The sequence below is a fragment of the Theobroma cacao genome, chromosome 1 (genome assembly GCF_053813885.1).
Source record: "Theobroma cacao isolate CCN51 chromosome 1, ASM5381388v1, whole genome shotgun sequence".
Classification (NCBI taxonomy): Eukaryota; Viridiplantae; Streptophyta; class Magnoliopsida; order Malvales; family Malvaceae; genus Theobroma; species Theobroma cacao.
The window spans coordinates 35,825,375-35,851,628 of record NC_142639.1 but is presented as its reverse complement, the minus strand read 5'-3'; the positions used below and the strand labels follow the sequence as shown (position 1 = coordinate 35,851,628).

Sequence of the window (26,254 nt, the reverse complement as noted above, 5' to 3'; positions counted from 1 at the left end):
ATTTAATAATCGAACTAACCAATCTTATATTAAAAAAAAATCAAAATCAAATCGAACTTTACAAATAATCGAACTAACCGAAATCGAACTAATTCATTAGTTCGGTTCGATTTTCGAAAACCAAACTTGAATTTTTTTTTATTTTTTTATTTGTATATATTTATTTATGTTGTATTTTTTTAATAAATCAATACTACAAAAATATTAAAAATAATAATAATAAATTATAACAAATAAAATAGATACTCATATAAACAACAAATAATTAAAAACATAGATAAAAATAATAATAAATAATTTTGAGCAAATAACTTAAATTCGATTAATGCAATTAAGAAAATATCTAACCAAATTAATTTTAATAATCAAACTACCCTAATCAAATTATTAAAAAAATTAAATTAATCGAATGAAAAAATAAAATTTATTTCGATTCATTCAATTATTCAGTTCTATTTTTAATTTCCGCACCACTAATTAGTGTACCAATGGTCAGTAATGCTTTTTACCAACAATTTCCAAAACACAGCACATTCTATTATCCAATTTGCCTCACGCCTGCATCGTTTTCCCCACATGCTGCAGCCAGCGGCTACCGATCAAATTTTAGTACTATTACACCTTTTTTTTCCTTTTTAATACATACCCCATAAGCTCTAAGAAGACGGCGCCGTTTTCTACTGACCGTTTTAAGACAACTCCTCCATAACTACTGCCTCCCCCCCCAATGGAAACGCCAATCATCACGCGCTCCTTTTCCTTGAAAAACAAAACGGTCGGAAGGAAGTGAAAGGAAAAGGGAGGAAGGCTAGCAGATGGAAGGCAATTCGGCTTCTCGAAATTCATCGTTTACAGGTCCGTTTCACATCTCCTTGGATCTTTCTCTTCTGTTTGGCTACCAAGCAAACAAAAAGAAAGTTAAGGAAAATGCTAATGATAAGTAACTTCTAATGTTCTTTCCTTTTCGGTTGATTTTTTAATTTTATTTTCCATGGCAGGGACCGTTAAACGTAACGAGAAGCAGAATTGGGCAACGTCCCCGTCGGGTGCTCTTTATCATTTTGGTACAAGTGGTTTCTCCGTTGCAGTTGCCACCGGCCTTACGCATCCTCTAGGTTCGCTTTTTCTTTTTCCTCTGTTATTTCCTTATTTTTATTTACTTGATTAATCTCAAAAATGTTGTATGTGCTTTTCGCTATTAATCACGTAAATATTCTCAAATTGCCTTAGTTTGAAGATTAATGGTATTATTTAGAAAAGTTGATGAATTAATCAAATCTGGTTCTTCGTGGATGGCACGCGTCAAAGTTAATAATATTGTCTAAGGGAAAATTTTAAAATTGATGGAATTTTTGTTTAAATTATGAGGGGAATGCCATTTTTATGGTGAGAAGTTTCTCATTTGCATTTCAAGCATGGTTTCAATGCTAGTGTACTCTGGTATATCTTTTTAATTTTACTTTAATGCTAGTAAAAAGATGGTTCTTTTTTTTTTTTGCAGTGATTGAGAATGATCAATAGACATAAAACCTTGAAGTTAAAGGCTTTCTTTTTCAATTACATATTTCAAACATTAGTTGATTGGTCACGAAAAATGTTATAATTTTGAGAGGAATTAAATTGAAATGCTTCAACTAAAGCACAAACTCACAAAAATACACAAAAAGGTGTATGGAAAGATATTTTTTGAAGTAGAATCATATTGGCCTTGTTGAATGTACTGCTAATTCATTTATCTATGCTCATCATGCAGATGTGCTTAAAGTTAGGCTGCAAATGCAGCTCATTGGTCAGAGGGGTCCTTTGATCGGAATGGTATTTTACCAATGCTGTTAGTTTACTTTCATGATGATGATTCCTGGTTATCTGATTTTATTGATTAGAAATTTCATTATTTTTATGGATATAAATAGGGACCATTATTTGTTCAAGTTTTGAAAAATGAAGGACCGAAGTCTCTATATCTGGGATTGACACCTGCGTTGACCAGGTCTCTTCTATATGGAGGTCTCCGTTTAGGCTTGTATGAACCATCAAAATATGCCTGTGATTGGGCCTTTGATTCCACCAACATTTTGGTTAAGATTGCATCTGGAGCATTTGCTGGTGGCATTTCAACTGCCCTGACCAATCCTGTGGAAGTTCTGAAGGTAGTGTTACGACATTTTAATTCTGATCTTCTAAGTTCATATTGGGATTAAGAAACGGTAGTTTTCTGCTATCAGGTGCGGTTACAGATGAACTCAGATATGAGACAAAGAGGGCCAATTGCAGAACTGCGCAAAATTGTCTCCAAAGAAGGAATAGGTGCTCTTTGGAAGGGTGTTGGCCCTGCTACAGCTAGAGCTGCTGCTTTGACAGCTTCACAGCTTGCAACATATGATGAATCCAAGCGGGTCAATTTCTAAGCATGCTGTTTTTCAGTTTGAGTATCCACGAAGTAATTTCCAAAGTTTTTGGATGATTAATTTCGTGTTTGATTTATTATCCAGCTAGAGTGTCTGTTATCATTGTTCTTTTCACTTTTCCTTTTTCTCCCATTTTCTAAGTTTTTTAAAATTCTATTAATGCAGATATTGATGAAATGGACACCTCTTGAAGAAGGATTTTATCTGCATCTCACGTATGACACTGCTAGTGCTTTTTTATTTCTGTCTTCTTTGCCCATTTTATAGATGTTAAATAAAGGAATATGTATTAAGATATTCTCCAAAAATTTGACCTTATTATATTAATCATTAAAGTTGACAAGTTATGTATGAAATTGAAAATTATAGAAAAAAGTAAACATGCAGAAATAGGATTTTTTTGGGGGGGAGATAAATATTAGGACATAATTTAACTCAAGCAAATTTTTCGTTTGAGAGCAAAGAAGAAGGGTTTAAATGTGGTATTTCAAATATCTGCTTAATACTTTAGAATGTACCATTATATTTGTGAAAGCTTTTCTTTCTGACACTATTTATTTCTTGATTTTTGCATCTCTTGAAGCTCAAGTACAATTGCTGGCTTGGTGAGCACCCTAATAACGGCACCCATTGACATGGTTAAAACCCGTCTTATGTTGCAACGAGATAGAGCTGGAAACTATAAAAATGGATTTCACTGTGCATATCAGGTATTGAATTTATTTTTATTTTTTGTGCCTTTTTATGTATTTTGCTATTCGTTGCTCATTTTATCTCCTCAAGTTTTTCTTTTTGCACTTTTATTGTGCCTTTTACTTTTCGTTAGTTTCCTTTGATGCCATGGATTAAAACATGTTTTTGTGCTTGGTAGAGCTATATATCATGGATGTTGGAAAATGACAGTTGCCTTCAGTATCCCAAAAGAGCAAGAACCCTAATGCCCTTCTGCTCTTCTCCTTTTAATATGCTTAGGTCTCTTCAAATTTACTTAGTTTGGCTCCTATTATCCAGAATTTATGCTTTATTGTGTTGAAGATTTCCTTAACTGCTAGACCACAAAGTTTGGTCCCTTGTTGTTCGCAAAGTTTTCTACTATTTTATTTACCCATTTTTGAGCTATATGCTAATGCACTGGGGCTTTGCCTGACATCTATTAGTTTTAATTGTAACCATTACAACTGAAGCTGGACTGTTTGGCATTGCTGAGAGCTTCTACCAAAAGCAAAAGAGAATTGTTACGTATCAGTATGTTGTTGTCTTGGGCCCTTACCTTTTTTGGGGTGGGGGAGGTTAAGGTTATAGAATTTAACCTCATTTTAGATGTTGGTGGATATTGCCTCCAAAGGTTTGACAAAAAAAATTTTCAGTCATGCTATGTCTTACACGTTTGTTAACACTTATAACATGTGGCAGACCTTCCACCTAGGTATACACAACAACATTAATTTTCTTTCCAATATATTTGCATTTATGGTTACAGGTTCTGCGTACAGAAGGCCCCAGAGGACTTTATAAAGGGTGAGATTGTACATAAGTTTCCATTCTTTCTTTCTTTTTTCTTTTTTCATGCACATGGATTAAATTTGTGGACAATGAACATACCAGTATTATCCAGATTTATCTTTGCATTCTGATTTTCAATTTTAATTTAAATTTTGCTTGGATATATTTGAGAGGAAGCAATAATAATAATAATAGAACAACTGTAAATATTGTTAATTCATCTTTTTTTTTTTTCCAATTGGTGTTAACATTCCGGTTTCTCAATGTTGGTCTGTAAATTCTCACCAGGGGCTTCGCCATTTTTGCAAGATTGGGTCCACAAACTACAATTACCTTTATACTTTGCGAGCAGCTGCGCAAGCTTGTGGGATTGAATGCAATCTAGTGGTAGGATAGTTTATCCGCAGTTACAAAATTAGCTGTCTATATATAGTATATGGAAATGCCACACAGCTGCCTTGGTTGCCAGCAAGGCCCGATTGGAAGGAAATAATTTTAAATAAATTTGTATTCATTCTTTTGGTGATTAGATCACCACTCAATTATAGGGAACCAGAATTGAATTTCGCACCCATTAAAATTGGTTAGACTTTGTCATTTACAAGATGGTCCATTTACTTGATGGAGGAGTTGTAGCATTACTCATTGTTTTCCCATAATTTTTTTTTTGTTGTGGGGTTTGGCTGTATATCATGAACCCAAATTTGTTCTTGCTGTGAATTATTATCTAACTTGTTATGTTTTATTATAACATTTCTAATAAAAGGGTTACTTATGGTTGTGGTAATTGATGAAGATTGGGTAATCTTGTCTGCATTTTTGTCATGTTGATGTTTTAGCCTTGTCTTTTTGGTTTCCGAACAGTTAAGGTCTTTTACAAGGAAATGATTAATAAATTCATGATTATGACATCATTCAAAGTGAATTGCCGGGCTGCCCTCGGCTGGCACCCCTCTCAGGATGAAGCAGAAAACCAGATTTGTTGGTGCATGTTTGACTGGCCCGCTCTTGGTTAAAGGTTTAGGTACAACTAACTCTCAATTGACTTTTGGAGAGTTTCTTAAGGTATCATATACCTATTTTTCTTATGAAACTCATGATTGTACCCAATCTTATTTATCATAAATTTTCTTTATTGTTACTACTTGTTTGTCATATCAGTTCCTCACTTTTCACATCCCCCCAATGATTATTGCTCAATATGATGCTGCCACTTGCAAAATCCTGGATGCACCCTGCCCCCAGCCCCACTGCTTCATCAGCAACTATGTTTTGGCTGTTCTATCCAAAACATATTACTAATTAATTAACCCAAGAAATTGGTTTTACCATTGGTTGTTTTACGCTAGTAAAACTTAATGGCCCAGTTTGTAGGGCCCTTTATTTTTTTATGATTTATTGTAGGAGATTTGACAAAACATCATGTGAACAGATTGGTATGAACAATGACCTCTTCTGCTGAGCTTTTTGACATTCTTTTAACAATAGCCCATGATTTCCATTCAGTTCTCCAATCAATGCCCTGGCAATCCAGCAGTGGCTAGTTTTCGCCTCTGAAACAGACTCCAAAGTCACGCTCAGTCTACTACTCATGGCATTTTGACCTGCGGAACTAGTCCAATATGGGATGCGATAACAGGGTGGGTTGGTCCCACTTTAATAGTTTTACCAGCGGCAAATCAAAACAATCAAACTCCATCCCCCCCATGCTTTTTTGGCATTTTATTTGACACAGTCCTCGCAATTTAAACGAATTATTTTACTATCACTTGATATTTGACTGTAGATTTAATATAAAAATATCTAGCCAGACGTTAGCTTGTAACTCAAGTAAGAGCCAAAAAAAAAAAAGAAGACAGGAAGAAAATTTAAGTTAGTTTTGCTTCCTGATCAAACTTAAACCTATGAGGTGGTAATCACATGGTAATTTATTCCATCTTTGTTGCGAAAAAAAATTTTAAATTGCAGCTGAGATCTGACTTTAGCTCTCTACATATGTACACAGCTGGGCTGATCAGGTAAGGACAAACATCATTGCTTCAATGATTTTGGACCATTTTGGTTGTCTAAATCCACTACTAGTAGTGTCAAAAACGGTCATGGGAATTTTCAGTTTTTTTACCTTTTTACATTTTTACTAGCGGTAGTTTAGTTTTACCGTTGGCTTTGGAAGAGGGGAGGGAGGGTGCAAGGCTGCAAGTTGCACGGGGAGGAGGAGGAAGGGGCTTTTGCTTGGCGGGACAGTCTGGCGTACTTATCTTTGCACCTCGGCATTCACGCTAATCTACCGTTGTACCCTGCTCATTGCTTTTACTTTCCTACCCTCCTTCCTGTTCCCGATCCCCCTCCCCTTCCACACCACGAAACTCATAACTGTATCCGTACTCCTTTCTGCTGAAAATGACCCTGACAGCATTGGTCAACCCCTTTCCTTTGCAAACACCCTTTGTTTTTCCTTTTACATTTTATGTGTGTTGTATTAATAAAATAGATACCCCAGGTCAGAGTAGCAGAGTCTCTAGGAATGATCTAAAAAAGGGAAAATTGAGAAAGAAATGAACCCCCTTTTCGTAGGGAAGTAGGAACCAACCTTTTTATATAGTAGTATTGTTTTCCCTAAGTCGTTTACAAATAAAAAACCCCTTCACTTGCCTTCAAAACGACATGGGCTTTGTTAGTAAAAAAATAAAAAAAAGGCCAAAAATATAGTAGTATGAAGACCAAACGGACATGGTCTTTTCAAGCGGACAGGCACTACCTCTGTTGAATTCAAATGAAAAAAAAAAAGAATTTGTTTGGGCAATGGGGTTAGAGATTAAGTTGCGGATAGCAACAGAAGCAACGGAATTTAAGGAGATTTGTCTTCTTTTTTTTTTTTTTCATCTGGACTAGCGAACTGACATGTTCCTACTCAAATAAAATCGCATGCTGTCATTCTTTGTCAATATCATTTTTTTTTCAATATTACTCCTATTTTCATGTGGAAAAAAATGTAATGAAAAATTTATAGTTGCACATGAAGTAAGATTACTTGTATAATTTTGTACTGGAAAGCAAAATTGAAAGTGAAGTGGGTGTAGAGTCGCAATATATGACCAATTTTAGGTAAAGATTTGTTAATGATTTCTCTTGCGTCAGCGTTTTCAAATCCTTTATAGGGACCAATTGATTGTAGTATGTTTTACTTGCATTTTTTAATATATATAATTTTAGATTATAAAATAAAAGATAATAATATTGAATTATATAAATTTATGTTATTCATCAAGTGATTTAAATAAGAAATTATCGTATTAAAGTTTTAAGTTAAAATATCTACTTAAACACATGTTACTGTTTAATTTTGTTATCTTTCCCTTTTTCTTTGAGTTTGACTAATTATATCATTTATGTATCACTGAAACATAATTAATAATTTATGAAAGAAATAGTCATTTGTGTGATATAAGAAAACAATCATTTTTTTCCAATCAAGACATGGTATTTATCATTTTTGGATTATAAACTAAAATTTATATAAGATAAGATATATTAATCATTTGCTTCTGTTATAAGTTAAATTTTATAAATATTATATTAATAATTGATTTTCAGTTAATTCGATTGTAAATTTTAAATATATAAAATTAACGAAAATAACTGAATAAACCGTTTTTTTCAACAACTTAATAATGAAATTAAAAAATCAAATCTAATTAACTGAATTCAAATGGTTTCGGTTGATTATTTCGATTTACATGAATTAATGCTCATTCGTACTCCTATTTAATGATAAATGTGTTAATTATAATAAGAAAAATGATAGATTGAGTTTGAAAAGTTATAGTAACATATATGAATGCCCCCTATCATATGATTTGGTTTCTAAAAGAAGGAAAAAGGAAAAATTTCCAAAGGCTAGGACTTTCTGTCAGCCTAAACCCATAAATTCACCGTGCCCCACTTGATCCACGAGCCACCCTATCAAATTTGCATATTGTTTTTTCCCCTTCTTTTCAAGTGTAGTGTGCTTTTACGAGCCATGAACTTTTTCAATGCAGAGACAGCCGACGGGATTCACCCGAAAGAGAAACCATAGAGGAGAGAAAAATAAATTAAGTTGCCAAGTATGACAAAGAAAACGAAAGGGCATATTCGTCATTCTACACCGGCCACCCTTCAAAGTGCAAATCCTCGTTCCAGCTCACAACGGTACAAGTACATCCACTTCAAAGACCAGAGCTCGCACAGCTGTAAGGGCAGATTCGTAAATAAACCCAAACAGTAGCCCCACTTTGCAGCCATTTTAATTACAATATATCCATTGAAGATCCAACTTTGCCATCCAGAAACCCCCATTTTTCCCACCCAACGACTCCCCAAAAACAAAAAGAAAAGAAAAAAAAAACAAATAAACGCTCCTTCCTCTAGAGAGAGAAAATCAAAGAAAAAAAATTCGGTGGAAAAAAAAAAGCAAAGAAAATAGAGGAGGAGGAGCAGGCATTAATGGCGGAGGGAAAAAAGGAGAAGAAAGCGACGGACGAAGAGAGCGTGAAGCTGTTCGTAGGTCAAGTGCCGAAGCACATGACGGAAGCTCAACTGCTCGCAATGTTCAAAGAGTTTGCTTTGGTCGACGAAGTCAACATCATCAAAGACAAGACCACTCGCGCCTCCAGAGGTTCAACTTGCTTGTTCTTTTTTAAAATTTATTATTTCTTTTTAAACTTTCAAATCTCTCACATTTCTCATTCTCTTTTTGCGGTTGTTTGTTTTTTTGGTGATTTGTTTGATTCGTTGTGTTTGGAGTGAGATTTGCGGTGTTTTTGTGAGGTTTGTGGTGTTTGAAACCCTAATTTTGAGGTATTTTCTCGTGTTTTTTATGTTGATTAAGGGTGTTGCTTTGTTATATGCCCGTCGAGACAAGAGGCGGATAAAGCGGTCAATGCCTGTCATAATAAGAAGACTTTGCCTGGGGTTAGTTCAAATTTTGAATTTCTGTTTCTTTGTTTTGCCTTGTTTTTTAGTGAGTCAGTGCCACATTGTTAGTTATCGTTGAGAAAATCTACCTGCTACTGTTCAAAGTTGGTTCAGTGATCTTAGCATGTTATAATTAGCTAGAGACTTGTAGCTTACTCCGACAGATGGCATGCAAATGTAGCACCCAAGGGTGACATCTGTCCACTCTGTTTCACTATTTAACTATGAAGCTATCAAAATCGTTTCTGCATTTTATACATTATGGCATGAATCTTGCTATATGCTGTTTTTGATATTGACAGCTTGTGTCATACGGAATTAGTTCTTAAGTATCCAGTAAAACTACCTTAAACATGGGTCTAGTTGGCATTTTATAACAAACTCAGTAGAAGTTCTTACTGCTTCATCGTGCTGATCAAGGTACATGCAGATAACACAGTTGTAGAATTAAGTTTGAAAATTATTTATTGTAGCTCGTTTAAGTAAGTTGATGTCTTGGGTTTTGGAGACAATGGAAAAGAAAATGATCGCGACCTTGTATTTTCAGCATGCTGTAAGCTTAGATTTTAATTTTTTTTAGAATAAAAAACCCTGGTCGTTTTGTGATAAAATGGAGTTTTGAGAAATTCTAAAGCATGTAAAAGATGAAGCTAGGGCTTTATATACTCCAGATTACATTTTATAGAACATAATTTGGACAGGAAACGGGGTAATTTAATGATTGCAACCATAAATTTATCTGAAATTCGAATGATTAAGAGAACAATAGGTGTTGGAGTTCTACTTATAGGGTTTCACTTAAGGATAGCTACTCTACAGCTATTTGTCATGTTACCACATCATGTTAGTCAAATATCTTTCATATTTAATGGACTTGCTTAAAATCTCATAGCAATTAAAAGCAGAGCTTATCATAAGAATTATAATTGGGAAACAATGAGGTACTAATCAAATGTGAATTGGTCTGGTTACTAATTTCAACATAATGAATGAAAGTACTTGATTGAAAAGAAAAGAATGAGGTGATGCTGCAGTTTTAGGGTGTAATGGAAGGCATTTATGTGTATTAATGTAATTAAGCAAACGCTTGATCAACAGATGAATTTAAAATTTTTAAGTTAACATCAATATCAGCTGGGCTTATGTTCTTGCTCTTTCACAATATAATTGAAACCTTACTTAGTCAGGTTCACAGCCCTGAGTTTCATTCCATGCCTTAGTTGTTGATTATTGATCATATTTAAATACCACCTTATGGTTGAAGCACCTGTTTGATCTTGCAATACAATACACATGAGCTGCTGTTTAGTTATGAGGTATGAATTGGAAGCACATCAGGACTTTCTGTTTCCACAGTGAAGAAAAGAGATGAATATCTGCATGTAGCTTGGCGACCAACAGGCCTGAAAATAATTTGCAATTCCATAGCAATGTTGCAATTAAAAGAACATAAACAGAGATCAAAGAACGAAATGCTGAATATATAATTGCTTGTACTAGTTCAATCTGATAGACAAGAGTGGAAGAACTACTTAATTGTGTGTAAGCATAGATCTAGAATCTAATGACAAACAAAGCCAGTGTCCCTTCTGGGACTCAGTGTTAGCATAGAATTTGATTGGCTTGGATAAAGTTGATTTTGACATCAATGTACACCTAAGATGGTCACTAGTATGACTGGATAAAGTTATGCCTCTGGTATTGACTTACATTGTGGCATGTCATGTTTACATTTTGTTTTCATGATTGATCATCAAGCATTTGGATTTGGTGGTGTAAATATGCCTGTTTATACAACATGACATGTCCTTGATCTGGGGGTTTGGAGTGATTAATGACTCAACTCTTATATTCAACTTTTAATGAAAAATCTATGGACAATTCAATCTTAAGTACTTAGATATTGCTTTGACCTATGTCTGCTGTCATGTATTTGTGCTTAGAGATTACTTTTACCGTGTGAGTCTTATTACCTTCCTGCCTGGAACTCATCTTTCTGATTTTTTGTCCAATTCAGGCATCTAGTCCATTGCAAGTGAAGTATGCAGATGGCGAGTTGGAAAGATTAGGTATATATAAATTCAGTAAATTAATTGCTTATAATTCTGCTTCCTATGAGGTTGGAAGAATTGATCTCCTTCATTATCCGGTGATGCTTTTTTTTATCAAACTTTTGAGTGAATTATGAATTGTTGTCATCTTTTTACTGCCTGTTTGATCCAGAACACAAACTCTTTGTTGGCATGTTGCCGAAGAATGTTTCTGAGGCTGAAGTTTCAGCTTTATTCTCTAAATATGGAACCATAAAGGACCTACAGATTCTACGAGGTTCTCAGCAAACAAGTAAAGGTACTTATTCTTTGATCCTGGATTCCTTTTCTGAATTTTTTTTCTCTAAAAAGAAGTAAGCCATTTTCAGTGCTTAATTGCATAAAAACAAAAACCTCAATCTCAAGCTGATTTCAACATTTGAATTATAGTTGTATTCGATTTTTTATGGCAGGTTGTGCCTTTTTGAAGTATGAGACAAAAGAACAGGCCCTTGATGCCCTGGAGGCCATTAATGGAAAGCATAAAATGGAGGTTTGTATTTTTGTGCATGTTTCTGCTGTTGAAAATCAACGAATTACCTTGAACATTGTTCTGAGTTTCTGTTCCTGTTTTATCTGGTATCTTTTGCATAATAAACAATTCAATGCATTTATAGGTTATGCACTGACAAACTATCTTACATAGTCATTGTTAATAGGAATAAATTATGACATAAATATTTAGTTATTCCTTAATTCATGATGTTAGCTTAGGTTGCTCAAGTCACTAAAGATTCTGATATAAACCTGGAAATCATTTGCACATGCATCAAGAGATGATTTTTGTGGCTTACCATCCCTATGTATTGCATGCTACGAAACCAAACTCATTGTTGTGAATAATTGTATGTTGCATCTAGTGTGAAAGTTGTCAAGAAAATGGGCTCTTTGTAGAAGCTTATTATCTTTTATCTTGATCAAGCTACACTTGGACTTATGTCTGAAATTTCCTTCCATACCCTAGTGGATTGCAGAATGCATAGATACAAAGGAAGTTCTTGTCTTCATTAGACGGGTTCTTGTACCAGATAATTAGTCTTTAATCGAAGGCTTGTCTTTACCATTTGGCATCCAGACATGAGTTAAGGATGCAATGGCCTTACGTAGAATTTTGTCTTATCATGTCTGGTGGTGAGTTAGTTTTCGCAAATAAAAGTGTGGGATAGTATTCTGATCATTAACTTCTTCTGTTTTAGGGTTCAAATGTTCCTCTCGTTGTCAAATGGGCAGATACAGAAAAGGAAAGACAAGCTCGAAGGGCCCAGAAAGCTCAATCTCAAGCTTCTAATATATCAAATGCTGATTCACCACATCCTTCATTGTTTGGAGCCTTGCCAATGGGTTATGCTGCCCCATTCAATGGATATGGATATCAAGTAGGTTTTCTTCTTTTTCATCTGGAGCAATTCAAAATTTCAAAAACACATATTATCCGACTCATAAGTGATTCTGTTTCCTCTTATTTTCACTGAGTTATGGACGATTGTCTAATTTTTTAGTCATGATGTTTTGATTAAGCATTTTATATTTAAATGTGATTGATCATCTTATTTATTTAGGCTCCAGGAAGTTATGGACTTATGCAGTACCGGTTGCCACCAATGCAGAATCAGCCTGCATTCCATAATATGATTCCTCCAGTAAATCAAGGAAGTGCAATGCGAGGAATCACACCTGACCTCGCTCCCAATATTGCTCCTAGAAATTATGTGATGCCTCCTGCAAGTTATGTGGGATCAGCTTACCCAGCTGTGCCAGGTATTCAGTACCCCATGGCATATCCTGGGGGAATCATGAGCCACCGTCCATTGACCAGTTCACCTGGTTCAGTGCCACCAGCAAATACAACCAGTAATTCTTCATCATCCTCCAGTGTAGGTACAAGTTCAGGAGGTCAGATTGAAGGTTTGCTATCTATTGTCATCTTGGTTTTTCTTGTCTTGCTAAAGTAGATTCTTGATGGTGGCATCTTATTAATTAGTCTGTGCATTGACCTAGGGCCACCTGGTGCAAATCTATTTATTTATCACATACCTCAAGAATTTGGTGATCAAGAGTTGGCTAATGCTTTTCAAGGATTTGGTAGGGTCTTAAGTGCAAAGGTTTTTGTTGACAAAGCAACAGGGGTTAGTAAATGTTTCGGTAAGTTCGTTCTCTTTACCTATCAATCTGGTATGAGTGTTAAGGAGTTTTCTCTCTTAAGAGCCTCTCTTTGCAGGATTTGTTAGTTACGACTCTCCAGCAGCTGCTCAAAATGCGATAAACGTGATGAACGGATGCCAATTGGGTGGTAAGAAACTGAAGGTTCAGCTTAAGAGAGACAACAAACAGAACAAACCTTATTGATTGGGAGGTGAGTCTTGGAAGGAAGCAGAAAATGTCTGTCACATGTGGTCGCATGCAACTTGGATATATTGACTGACTGCAGTATCAGCATTTTGGGTGGGTTGGGGATAACCTGTGGTTATATGTGTCACTCCATCCTTGTAATTGCTTCATGGGATCAAAATCCCAGAAACTTGTAATTCATGGTGCATTCCATGCCTACACAATTTGTATTCTGTGTATCATTGAATTCCATTTAGACACTAATTATTAATTTATTGATTTTTCCTCGAGTATATCTCTTTGTAGTATAATTATGTGGGAATATCCATGATACAATGTTCCCCAAGTTTTTGTTTCCACGTTCAGTTACTTGTTTTTTCCTCATCAAGATGCATTCTGGGGAGTTTATTCAACTCCTATGTATCTTCATTAAAGAGCATTGTACTTCAGCACTTCTAATTCTGTTCCTTGGTGCAAGTCATTTTTACTGATATATTTTTTAATTGCCTCTTCTTCCTATTATCCTGTGCAAGAATGGGCTGTAGTAGTGAGTGAGTTAATATCCAAGTTATCTTTGAGTGATACTGATCACCAATGTTTATTTTAGAGACATGCATTCTGATCTGACATTCAGGTATTATAAAATCAGTTGTGCGATCAGGACCTGTTATCTTTGAGGTTTTTGCATGTGATTTCCCTTCTGTCCTTCTGCCCATGTAATAACACCATGGCAGTTCCATGCAGAATTTTACTGGAATTAAGATTTATCTTGTAGGTACTTGTTTCCTTCCCTGAAATTAGTCTTCACAAAATTTGCTTGTAGTCATGAAACTTTGAATTTTAAAACTTAACATCCAGTGTGCGTATTTTTTCTTTCAGTGGCTTGGTTCAAGATGTTGCAGATATATTACCTGGAGGGTTCCTTTGGTTCATGATCCAGTGCTCTTCTTTGAAATTTGGAGGTATTTTTCATGCTCTGCTGTTTCTATTGTGCATTCTACATCATGAGTGTTTCTGCTATTGCAGAGTAACCAGAGGATCAACAGCTCAGGCATCACGTGTTACTTGTATACTTGTTACTTGTATGATGAGTATTCTTTGTACTGGGGTAGAGAAGCATCATTAACAGCTAAGGTACCATCTATGTCATTTATGAGAATCATCAACATTACATCACTTGGATTGATTTTGAAAGTACTGTGGTGTAGGGATCTGGCTCCTCTCCAGTCCCAATATAGGACTGAGTATCTGTTAGTGTATTTGACCTTCATGTGAGATTGGTAGTGGAGAGGCCAGTCCATGTGAGATAATGCCATGTCCTCAGAATCATATCAGAGGTCATAGATTTGCCTTGTTATTTATTAATCTTTTGGGGGTATTTGGAAATTTGTTCTTGCAGCTATTCTCATGCCTAATAATAGTAAAAAAATAAATGTTTTGAGGATAATGTTTATGGGTTCCTCAATTTGTATTGTATTAATCCCTGAATTTACTGTAATAGAATTTATTTGTTTCTCTGAAGAGAAATCAGACTAGAGAGAGAAAGAAGCATGGTGGGAGACACAAAACAAGAGAGGAGGGGAAAACCAATGATGTTGGAGTGAGATCCATGGGGAATCCGAAAACCCAGATGGTCACGGTGTGAAAAAAGAGAGAGGCAATGTCTGGAGAGAGAATTGTGAGAACTTTTTTTTTTTTTGGCAAATTTCTGACTGTTGATTTGATTCAAACAAAATGGCATTGTCTCACATATGGACTGGCCTCTCCAGTCCCAATGTAGGACTGGAGAAGTGCCAGGTCTGTGGTGCAGGGCTTGTATCTCTCTAAATTCTGACTTACTTTCGCGAGCCTCTTTCAGTTTTATGAAACTGTTTCCAACATGATTAACCTTCTTTAATCCCAATTTATATCTCCTTTGATTTTATGCTGACTTATTTGTATTAATTCATAACTGCATGAGAATTGGTCTTTTTAAGGGGCATTGTGTGGTTACAGGTTTATTAAATTTGTATTTAGGTTGCTGCCAATATCAAGTTGATATAAAGAACCAAGTTCTTGGGAGTATACCGTTTTGCAGGTAAATATTGTAGAACTTCATAACTGTATGTCTGGAACGCATTGTATATATACATTGGCAAATTGTCTTCTCTCTGATACTATTACTGTATTCGAAAGGTTGAATTGGATCTTCTGGGGTTGTGTTTCTGCATTTCTTCAATTTCAGAAGCATCAAGCATCTCATTGAGTTATAATATTGATCTAGTATTATTGCAAGTAGTAAATTAGGTGACTACTGCAGATGCCCATCTATACAGCATTGGCAGTGGCATAGTCACATACTCAAATTTTTTTTTTTAAAAAAATGTTTACATATATAAGAAATAGTAAAGTTTTTGTAAGTTTCTTGTATCAATCCCAGTAAAATTAAATAAAACATGAAGAGAGGAGGTCAAACAAATAATCTTTATCCATGTTTAAAATACTATGTTTTCATATGTAGCTTTTTAAATAGACATAAAAAAATCTTTATATTTGTCTAAAAATGATCTTACATTAATAAGCATATCTAATTAAAATGTGAAGTGTGATGTATATTTAATTTGTTCTGCATCTTCAAATAAAAATTGTATATTCATGCATCTTAGTCTACAACATGATTAATTTATAGTTCTTACTTATTCAAAAATATTTGATTATTCTTGTATCTAAACATATCTTTTGCAAATTGAAAGGTAAATAATAAAAGTATTAACCAAATGATAGTTAATTTTGCAAAACTCTTGGATGATTATATCATATATAGACAAATGCATAAGATATCTTCTTTTAATAATATTTTGTTGAAGTAATATATAATATATTCAATTTTTTTGACTATTTAAAACTTTTGGATTTAATTTAAAAATTTCTTGAATAATACAATGTAGAAAAGTATGTATTCATATAATGTGAATTAACATATGAAGCAACTGACCATTGCTTATGCTAATCTAAAATCTGGAATATGTTATGAGGCTAGGATGCTATGGATTCTGATTTCTGAACATCATGTATTCTGTTGATATTATGTTGCAAGTTCTATGAATTTGAACTGTATGTTTAAGGGTGAATTAAAAACAAAATGCTTTACTCAATCTAAGTTAGCACCAGTCACCAGCTAAACTGTACTGGTTCTAAAATTTGCAGCAATTATTTTTTTACTTTTTAGCTTCAAGTGGTTAATACCACCCTAATTGATATTTAAATTTCTTTTATTAACTGATGACGATCTATAAAGTAGACAGGAAATTGTGGACTATTTTGAAAGCTTCCTGCCCCCATTTCTTGATGACGGGTGCTATTTTGTTTGTAACGGTTACTTCCATGTGTCTCTTTTTTGTCACGCCACATTGTCAATATTAGTGTGGGTGCTTGGTGTATCTCACTGCATTATTCTTCCTGTTTTTCTTTGAATAAGACTTTATGTTATGCGACAGTGAACCATGTTGCTTACTTATAGAAGAAAGTCTAGTATTATTAGTGTAAATCTGTTAGCTGCTTACTTTGCTTGTGGTGAGCCCTTTTCCCTTTCTTTTTTCATCCTCATGCTGATTCAATGTCACTTATTAGTGCTTTTAGTTTGAATCCAGTGGCTGTGTCAAGGTTTGTTTTCAAAGCTATTAAAATTTGGATCACATTTCCTTGAAATCTTATTGTTGTAACAAGGAAGCTGGGAGTAGCAGAGGTTCACTGAAATCTGCTAACTGTTCAAACTATTAATTCAGAGAATCTCTCTGCCAGGTGACCTGTACAGAGGTCAAGATAAATTAGCAGTGTCTCGCTCCCTCCTTCGGTAAGCATTTAAATGCTTTTCTTGACTGCTTTCTTTTTTCTTACAATGTTACCCAATAAGTGATCAGAATGATTTGTCAATATTTTACAGTAACTGCATAAATTTCTAGGTATAATCTTTATTGTTATCTCCTTTTTTAGGACATGGCAGCATAGCATTACTGGTTTCTTTTGAATTTGACGATCATCATCCAAGGTATCAACCTTTTAAATCCTTCATGAGCTCTTCTAGTCTTGTTAATATAAACGACCAAATTATGTTTTAGTTAATCCAATCCTATGTATATATGGAAAAAGAGGAGGTAGAAATAAGTACATTAATTACATGAAAATGTTGAAATCAAGTTATATACTAGGACATATTGTGAGTGATACTCGGCAGTTGAGAATAGTTTTACCTTGAATCTGTACCAAAAGATAGAACCGCTCTCTAATTATTTACTGATATACTAATATTGTACTCTTTGGCTGACACCATAAAGGACTTTTTCTTGATGTTAGAATTTTATTATAAAACATACATAATATATATTTGAAAATTTACTTTCGTGGTCACCTATTTTTTGCTAGAAATGAAGAGTTAAAAGAGGTGGTCTTGGAAACTTAATTTAATTCAGGAACGGAATAGGAATAGGAATAGGAATAGTTAAGACTGACTTTTGATGTTTTTAAGACTTATTCTAGGTGGAAAAGGAAAATAGAAATCTAGGTCTGCTGCTATGATGTTTTGCTTGCCAAGGAAAAGGCGACTAGTATTTGTCAGTACCCAATCCAGGGACAGGTAATTCCAGGATTGTTCTCTTAATTTCCCTTCTACTTTTGTCGTATTTGTACGCAGTTTAGATTACAAGGCTGCCTTATTCCGTTGGATTACCACATGCTCTTTGCTAAAATTTAAATCAATGATATCGTTGTGAAGAAGGTGAGCGTCGGATTGGATTTTCGGCAGGCTTTTTCAATGTTTACACTTAACGTGAATATTGTGGTCTGAAACACATAAGCACGTGCCCATCGTTATCAACCTTATCCGTATTTCCCAATTCTCAATAAAATAATAAGAAAAAAAACCCATGCTTCCACATGATTATTTTCTGTCAGTCCAGGTTCCCCATTCCTGATTTGTGGTGCTTCCCATCAAGTGATAAATCGAACCAAAAATTTCTACACCAAACTCGAGTATTCACTTCCCTTGCATTATTTCTCTTTGGTTTTTGTTTATATCAATTATGGTTTATATGTATGAAATCTAGAAACTCAAATGTTGCAGCGGATTAAACATTTCTCTTTGTAGTTAAAACAGTGAATAAAACCGGTCACACTGAGATCAGTTGTATTAGAATAATTGTTCAAATTTGATGATACAGTTATAATACAATATTATTAGTTGATTGGTTAATTAATTAAAATTAAAATACTGTTAGTCAATTAAAATTAGACTATGAATAAAATTAATTTTGCATTTTATATATGCATATCTTTGTAAAATACACGTTTTTGGAATATAATATTCTCTTCTTGTAATAAGTTGAATCAGATGTAGTTTATTATTTTAAATAATTTGATATGTTTGTTTAAATATGGAAAACGAGTCAAGCAACTTGTCAAATAATGTATCGATCAGGTGTTTTTTGAATTCCAGTCAAGTGAACTGGTGTTCCCGTGGTGTCTTACAAAATATTAAATCAATGATAGACACGCATATATCTATGACATATGTATTAATGTATATTACTCAAATGGGAGGTTGATGTGTAACTTATACATTTAATAACAAGTACTCCTTGTTTATGTTTTGGTTTATTTGAAAAAGGATCGACAAGTTTCACCTAGCGAATAAATAAACTTGATTATTTGAAAGAGTACAGCTAAGGCAAGAACATTAATAATAATAATAAATAAAAAAAAAGCAATCTTGTTTTGCCAATTAATGAAGACAATCAAGAACCTTCCAGACCTAGTGGTTGTACACGTGGTTGATTGCAGCAAACCAAACCCTGCCAAAGCCATAATAATTCCGTGCAGTTGGGTTGTGTTGTATTAATGGAATCCACGTGATTTCTGGCATATACAATTAGTGCACGTTATTTAGGAAACATCCCATCCCCATCCCCATCCCCAGTTATGCACTCTTTCATGCTCCTCCGCCACAAAAGTCATGCTTCTACATTTAGGTTACCCTTTCTCTTTGGAACTTGATAGTTATAGCCTTGGCCTCCCACAGAAAATGTCCTTCTCAGATGAAACGTCGTCAGTACACAATTGGTGTTATTTTCCCTTGTGATTTTGAGAAACGTTCTGTCGCTATTGAGAGGGATCCCACGTTTCAAACATTAAGAAAAAGTGGGATTGACTTTGTTTTTCCAAGTCTCTCTGTTTGCATCGGTCAAACATAGTGTGGTCGTAGTTTGATCTTTGATCCTTTGTGGAAACTTAAAGGTTTAGTCGAAAATGGACCAGAAAATCACCCCTAGTCACTCTGTCTGAGAAACATTAAAACCTTTTTTTCTTGATCAGTGGGCTGCCAAGTCATTTCATCACCCTGATATTTCAATTCTTACTAGTTGGAAATTCTTTAGAACTACTTGTCTACCTTGATGCAGTTAAATAAAATGGAAGACTTGAAAGTCTAAAACCGGTACACGTAAAATCCGGGTCGTCGACACCAGATGTTGCTTCTAGAAGATTAGGGTTTTTTTTTTTTGTTTCTTCTAGAAGGGTGGGTTGGATCTATCTAGATCAAAGAGTAGCCTGCCCGGCCGCATTCCTTCTAGAAAAGAAAAAGGCAGATGTCACTTCCGTTTAAATATGAGTCTCTTTTTTTTCTTCCAAGGAATAAAATACATTTTCAAGTTGAGCATGCCAACCTGCTAAGCTTGATAGCCAACGGCAAAATTCGTGTGTCAAACACGGCAGCTGCCCCACCTCTCTTTTCTTTATCAGTTCTTTTTATATACTTCCTTTAAATATTTCTGGTCCAGCTATATGAAAAAAAATCTGTGTATGGGAAAGACTTCACAACAAAGTCACAAGCAAAATTAATGCTATTTTTCTTTTGTGGTGTTGTTCTCTAGTGTTGACAAGGATGGACATAAAAAATCATAAAGTCGTTGATGTCTCTTCTTTCTTTCTCTTTGAGGCTACCGGAGATTCGGAAGCTGGTTGTTTTGATCCTGCCATGGCTGTCATCAACCATGCTGAAGATGACGATGATGATGATCATGATCATGATGATGCAGAGTCATGCAGCTGTGACACATCTGATTTTGTTCCCAGTGTTAGAGGGCTTAATTGCTTAGAAGACAAAGCAAATGTTGATGATGAAGATGAGGAGGATGGGGAGGTGGTGGAGCAGCAAAAGGAGGTTCATGTGTGTGAAAAATGGAGCAATGATCAACGAATTGGAGTAGCAAAAGAACAGAAATCAGCTGGTTCTGTCGATTCAACAAAATCCTTGAATGAGATGGAAAAGAACAGGCTATTTTGGGAAACCTGCCTGGCATCTTAGAGTCTGGGTGTATTTTTCTTTTTCTTTTTTTTTGTTCTAGCTAGCCAAATGACTCTCTCTTTCCTTCTGCATCATGTTCTCAGGTTTTCCCTATTTTTAAGTTCTTCCCACTCTTTTTTTGGCTGGGTGCTTTTCCATTGTGTATTGTTTGAGATACTGCCAATTGTACATGGATAACATGGTTTTGTAACATGAAGAAAGTATACAAACGAATCAATCTTGTTTTTGTAATCTCTGCAGTTTCTCTAACTAATCTTTGAGGGTTCTTTCTTTCTCCAGGACTTAGATTAAAATTACAGGTTGTGGTTGTGGATTTCCATGTCTAGACTGCAATGGAGAGGACACTTAAAAAGTCCCACCCATTAATAAGCAGAAGCCAGTTTGCTGACAGGCGAGAAAGGAAAGAGCAGCCATGAATGCGCTCACATCAAGAAGCTATACAGTATGTTGGTATACCCTTTTGATTCCAACTGTCCTCGCGCGAGTAAAGTTAATATAAGGGGGGCTTGCTACTTGCAGCTACAATTTTTTTAATATATCAAAGATTCAAAACTTATTCTTAGAATGTCTTTTTAAGAAATGCCAATCCTGGATATCGTCTTACTTTGAACTTGACTTTATGATGATTATTATTATTATCTCTCTCATGCTTAAATCATCGTATTTAACATGCACGTGATAATGTAACCATGTTATTCACTACGAATAGATAGAGAAATACAACAAGGAGATTAATCGTTTGGAACATAATATGATAGCGAGTCAGATAGTGCACAACCAAGTCTATATGACTTCAAATGGACCCTTAGCTCTGCAAATCAACCATATTTAAAAGGTACAGCATCCCTATAGAGCTGAATCTAGCTCCGTAAGAGCAAGCATACTGACTTTTGCATATCTGCCGAGATGGACAAGAGACTGGACTGACATGATTAGTTCCAATCTTTAAACAAGTCAATGTTAGAAAACTTTGAGGACCGAAGAAACATGTGGAAACAAACACAAGTTCAGCCCTTGCTGAACCATGATTTAGACAATCTGCTGCTAGAAGCTAATACTTCCTACCTGAATTTCAACCCAAGGTGACGTTTTCAATTTACAGAAGCAACCGTGATTGAAGAGAGACAAACCAAAATGTGCAAGTATTGTTCTAAATAATGTGAGGATGAATCATCTGTCAGCCAGCAGTAGACAGAGACAATGGGTTGGGTGTTTTAGACTCCACTAATTGGTCTATCATCTCCACATCATCAGTGTTCTCACACCCTTCTGCTAGGCTCTTTGTACAAATCCCATGATCCTGCGCTTTGAGGCCATCACTTGCCCCCGAGTCCTCTCCATCACTTGTACTCAAGGCAGAATTCTCATTCTTGCTATCTGTAAAGGAAATGCCAGACTCAACATTGCCGCCTGAACAACTTCTGGGACTTGCACCAGTTCTCTGTAATCGATCAGCTGATTCCTCCAAACAACTATTTGGCACATTCTTATTCTCATCCAGCTGCCTCAAGAAGCATTCCTCTATTTCACCTAATGACTCAACTTCATCTTCATCTCCACTATAGTTACTGTAAAGGGCATTATCATAATCTGAAGTGGGCCCTCTCAGCTCACAGCTCGTGTCCATCTCTTGCTGACTGTCAAACTCTTCATCTGTTGGGCCATCACATGAATGAGATGATATGGGTGAATATCCTCCTGTTGCAGTCTCTTCGCGTTCTCTCAGTGTTTTCATGATCAAGGTCTTAAGGAAGTTCATTACTTGAACAGCATGCATCAAAGCCGTCAATGGATCAGACATCTGCTCAAGAGAAAATCAAAATAGAATGCTTCAATTTTATTAAACTAAACTATAATAACAACTAAAGCAAGAATTTCAAGGTAGTTTGGTAACATTTGATGAACATCTTAAGTACATCTCTTGAACACTGATCCAACAAACTCCAGACTTAATTATTTCTTTTGTTTCTGTAAGCTAGAAAATGTTGCAAGATACTAAGTAAAGTACTGCCCCCATACCTGAGTCATATTTGGAGCAAAAACCATAGCAATATTTCTTGCATTCATTTTGTTTGATTCCTCTTCCTCAACAACATCTGCCATAAGATCAACAGCCCAATTGAGCAGTGCAGCTTCAGTTGGCTTTAATTGCTGCACAAGCTCAATACAGTCTTCTTCGGTATTACATTGGAGAACCTGTTCAGGGGAAAGTCCATCCAGCACCCCTGAAGGAAGCTCCCGAAACCAAGCTTTAATAAGGCCTGCAAGACAGTGGACATCAATATTATCTGGTACGATGCCCCTGTTCAGCTGATCTCTTACATGCTCCTCTTGGCTATTCTCAGGATTTATCCGGAAAATCCCTTCTGCCTACAAGACCATTAAGAGAACACAAGAGAGAAATATCATTTAGAATTCAAATCATAGTCAGATAATCACATAGATGTTAATATTAGCTGACATGTTTAGAAATTAAAACCTTTAGGCCTCCTTGAGAAAAAAGTCGCTCCTGCAACAGCAAGAGTATAGTAGGGACGCTATTCCCTTTGGAATCGAATGAGCATTGCATTGATTCCGCTGAGACCCCGAACACACTAGCACTATAAAAAGACAATTCCAATTAAGGACCACTGGTAAAATAAAGGAGAAAATGATAAACAGGAAATTGCACTAGTTCAACGGACAGAAAAGAATCCAAAGAAAAGACAGTAAAAAAAAATGAGACTGACAAGATTGATTCCAGCTAATTATCAAAAGAAAATATCTTCCCAAGGAAGATTGGTTTTCAACAAGCAAATAGTAAATAAAGCAGTATAGTAAAACATAGTATTATTCAATTACCTTACCTACAAAAAGCAGGGTTCATAACACAAGAATATGAGATAGTAATATTTATTAAGCTCTTCAGGTTCTGTAGAAACCAAACAACACAAAATCTAATATCTTAAAAAATACCAAAAGAGTCTTTCACTCCATGAAATTCATTGAACTTCTCAAGTAACTCCAATTTGAACTGTTATGGAACTCTAAAGTCCATTTCTTTTGCGGCTGCTCATAAAAGGTGTACCATTTCATGAACAAAAGTATTCAGGTCGTTGATTTTTTAAATTTTCAAAATGAACAGAGCTTGAAAAGTCAAATCTTTTAAATTTTCTGGAAATACTATTAAATGTTATGGTTGTCAAAGCTTTCATTCTTCGAAACCTCTTAAAGTTAGGCTTATCTAATGTCTAAAAAACCTTCATTTGAGCTAGAATACAGCTAAAAATCCCAGTTTTTTTTTAAATGCAGATCTCCTTCTCTCACTCTCCCTTCTCTCAGTTGTAGTTACTAAAAACAGCTAGATATCTGCAACTTCACTCTTCCAGATCTAAACTGCACAAGAACACTAACATTTCGGTTTTAAACAACTAAGAAATCAAGACCCAGCTAAAATCTTTGAAATTCAATTTTAAAAAGAAAAACAAAAAATCTAAAAACCGAGAAGCAAAACCAGAAGCAAGCAAGGAAATTTACCTAGCACTTGGAACCCGACCGGGAATCTCAACTTGTAACTCAACAGGAAGACCCAAAAACCCATTGAACCGATCGAAGGTAACATGGGTTATGTGTCTTACGTTGGTTGGCCACCCAATTTCCATATGATGAACGGTGGAAGACATTACTTCATCTTGTCTATCAACACGACAAGACACCATAGATTTCCTCAAAGCAGCCAAAAGCACCGCCACGACGGAAATCTGGTTCTGCTGCTCTTCTTCACAGCTCTTAACTCCTCCTTTAGCTCCTCCCTTCCCACCGCCTCCGCCACCACCACCACCACCACAGCCACCTCCTTTGGTCACCATTACTAGACCAGTCATTATCTCTACTAGCCTTGGATTTTGTCTCTCTTTCTCTCTCTTCGAAGGTCACGAGGTTTTAAATTTCGAGAGGAGTCTCTTTGTTTTGTTGCATTCAAGTAAGGGGTTGGAGTTTGGCCTTTTTTTGAAGGGAAGAGTTTTTAAGTGTTTTCTTTAGTTACCAACGGCCACTCGTTTTTCAAATTTTATCCTTTTTTAACTTTATCTGCGGTGAGATTTTCTGTTTGACCTTCTCGTTGATGCAATATTACGAGATTGCCATATAACCCAACCAGTACGGCGTTACCGTTTTTTGTTTTTTTTTTTTCCCATTTTACTTTTACCTGATCGGTACAAATTTACCGCAAAATTTTGTTATCGAGAAATTAGAAAATGAGAGCTATAAAAAAGAATAATATATCCAACTTTATTTCCGTACTTAAAAATCAAACACTATATTATGATTTTTTTAAGATTTTAATCAATACTTTTTCATATATAAAAAAAGTATAATGTTATCTTACTGATAATTACATTCTTAGCAATTTAGTTGTTTAATATTTTGGACCTCTTATTAGGTTTTTTTTTTACAATACAAATATTAATGTAAATTGTAAATTCAATCGACCAAATGAATTATTAGACGGCTGCAAATTCACATTTTTATTTGTAGCTTAAATCATTCAACTCAAACTTTCAATAAATGGAGGAGTGTTTGTAAGAAGAAAATAAGGGAAAAAAAATAGGAGAATTTTGTCACAAGTATGAACAGCATTCCTTCTTTTAAAAAGTAGCCAAAATTGAGCTAATTAAACTTTACTTAAATGTGATTCATTTGTCTTTTTAGGCATTTTCTTAACTTTTAACACACTAGATTAATTCTTTAATCCAAAAATTATTGAGTCCTCCTTAATTCTTCTTAGATTACAAAGGAAACATTATATTAAAAACTTCAAATAAAGTATACAAAAAATCACGAAACATGTCATGAAGCAAATAATATATTAATTTTGAAGTGAATAGACCATTGGGTTTTTGTGTAGGGATCTTCTGCCAACCTTAAGACTTTGTCCATTTCACAAATAGGTGATTAAATTTTTAGATATGTGTCTAACAATCACTATCCCCCATGCAAATGCCAGCATCCATGGATCTAAAGTTGACTGAATCTATTTAATTTTAAACCATTAAACAATAGTCTTATTCTTTTCACTATTGCAATAATAAATTAAAATTAAAATTAAATTATTGCAATAAAAATAATAAATTAAAATTAATCATGTTAATTATTAATTATGTAATACAATATAATTTTACTGTAAATAATATTTTAAGTGATCTTAAAAATATTTTAAAATACATGTTAACAAATTTGTAATAATAAAACTATAGAAACAAACCAAAAGAAAAGCAGGTACAGCCCATTTTCCGAGGAATTCCATGGAAAACACTTGGAAAAAGCATCTGGAACTGGTAAATAGACCGTTGGCGAAAAATGACCGGAATTGGCCTATAAGAAGAAGACAACTTTGATACTATTTCCAATGAGGTTTACTTGCTTTGCATGTCATTCCCGTGATTAAAGGAGGGGAAGGAATTACTTGTATATTTATTTATTTCTTTCTTATTTTTTTCAACTTTTCCAAATATTTCCAGAATCTAAAGGAGGGGAGGGTCAGGGTCAGGGTCTGGGCCTGGGGGGCGTAATTTCTTGAGTTTGATGCTGATTTGAAAGCTTGGTTTTATTGATATCTTGAGAATTACTCCATGTTTTCATTCATTTGCAAAAGA

At 34.9% G+C, this 26,254-nt stretch overlaps 4 protein-coding genes and 1 long non-coding RNA gene across 6 annotated transcripts; 4 read left to right on the top strand and 1 right to left on the bottom strand.

The window, feature by feature from the left end:
- The first annotated feature begins 507 nt into the window (after positions 1 to 507).
- LOC18613459 (Mitochondrial substrate carrier family protein) lies at positions 508 to 5,052 on the top strand. The gene is made up of 9 exons (XM_018114225.2): positions 508 to 855; positions 999 to 1,115; positions 1,754 to 1,815; positions 1,914 to 2,150; positions 2,226 to 2,396; positions 2,574 to 2,623; positions 2,992 to 3,118; positions 3,889 to 3,926; positions 4,200 to 5,052. Exons 1-9 carry the CDS (start codon positions 816 to 818, stop codon positions 4,294 to 4,296), a joined length of 939 nt encoding a protein of 312 aa, XP_017969714.2. The 5' UTR covers positions 508 to 815; the 3' UTR covers positions 4,297 to 5,052.
- A 3,158-nt stretch (positions 5,053 to 8,210) lies between these two features.
- On the top strand, positions 8,211 to 13,578 carry RBP-DR1 (RNA-binding protein-defense related 1). 2 transcript variants are annotated; one of them, XM_007050695.3, is made up of 9 exons: positions 8,211 to 8,568; positions 8,782 to 8,864; positions 10,885 to 10,936; positions 11,091 to 11,216; positions 11,371 to 11,450; positions 12,154 to 12,333; positions 12,517 to 12,862; positions 12,956 to 13,099; positions 13,176 to 13,578. In XM_007050695.3, exons 1-9 carry the CDS (start codon positions 8,397 to 8,399, stop codon positions 13,301 to 13,303), a joined length of 1,311 nt encoding a protein of 436 aa, XP_007050757.3. In that variant the 5' UTR covers positions 8,211 to 8,396; the 3' UTR covers positions 13,304 to 13,578. The 2 variants fall into 2 exon arrangements, with proteins under 2 accessions (XP_007050757.3, XP_088663489.1); XM_088807363.1 differs by lacking the exon at positions 8,782 to 8,864 and having other exon boundaries at positions 8,428 to 8,568.
- A 584-nt stretch (positions 13,579 to 14,162) lies between these two features.
- On the top strand, positions 14,163 to 18,491 carry LOC108660909 (uncharacterized). The gene is made up of 4 exons (XR_016028472.1): positions 14,163 to 14,247; positions 14,312 to 14,419; positions 15,302 to 17,117; positions 17,258 to 18,491. It is a non-coding gene; the product is annotated as an uncharacterized LOC108660909 (long non-coding RNA).
- Positions 18,492 to 19,946: 1,455 nt separating this feature from the next.
- Positions 19,947 to 20,852, top strand: LOC18613456 (myelin transcription factor-like protein). Its single transcript, XM_018129801.2, has one exon. The coding sequence runs from the start codon at positions 20,199 to 20,201 to the stop codon at positions 20,619 to 20,621; it is 423 nt and encodes a 140-aa protein (XP_017985290.1). The 5' UTR covers positions 19,947 to 20,198; the 3' UTR covers positions 20,622 to 20,852.
- A 445-nt stretch (positions 20,853 to 21,297) lies between these two features.
- Positions 21,298 to 24,619, bottom strand: LOC18613455 (Rho GTPase activating protein with PAK-box/P21-Rho-binding domain-containing protein). The gene is made up of 4 exons (XM_007050692.3): positions 24,138 to 24,619; positions 23,101 to 23,221; positions 22,641 to 22,991; positions 21,298 to 22,422 (listed from the first exon to the last, which is right to left on the bottom strand). Exons 1-4 carry the CDS (start codon positions 24,482 to 24,484, stop codon positions 21,799 to 21,801), a joined length of 1,443 nt encoding a protein of 480 aa, XP_007050754.3. The 5' UTR covers positions 24,485 to 24,619; the 3' UTR covers positions 21,298 to 21,798.
- Between the last annotated feature and the right edge of the window lie 1,635 nt (positions 24,620 to 26,254).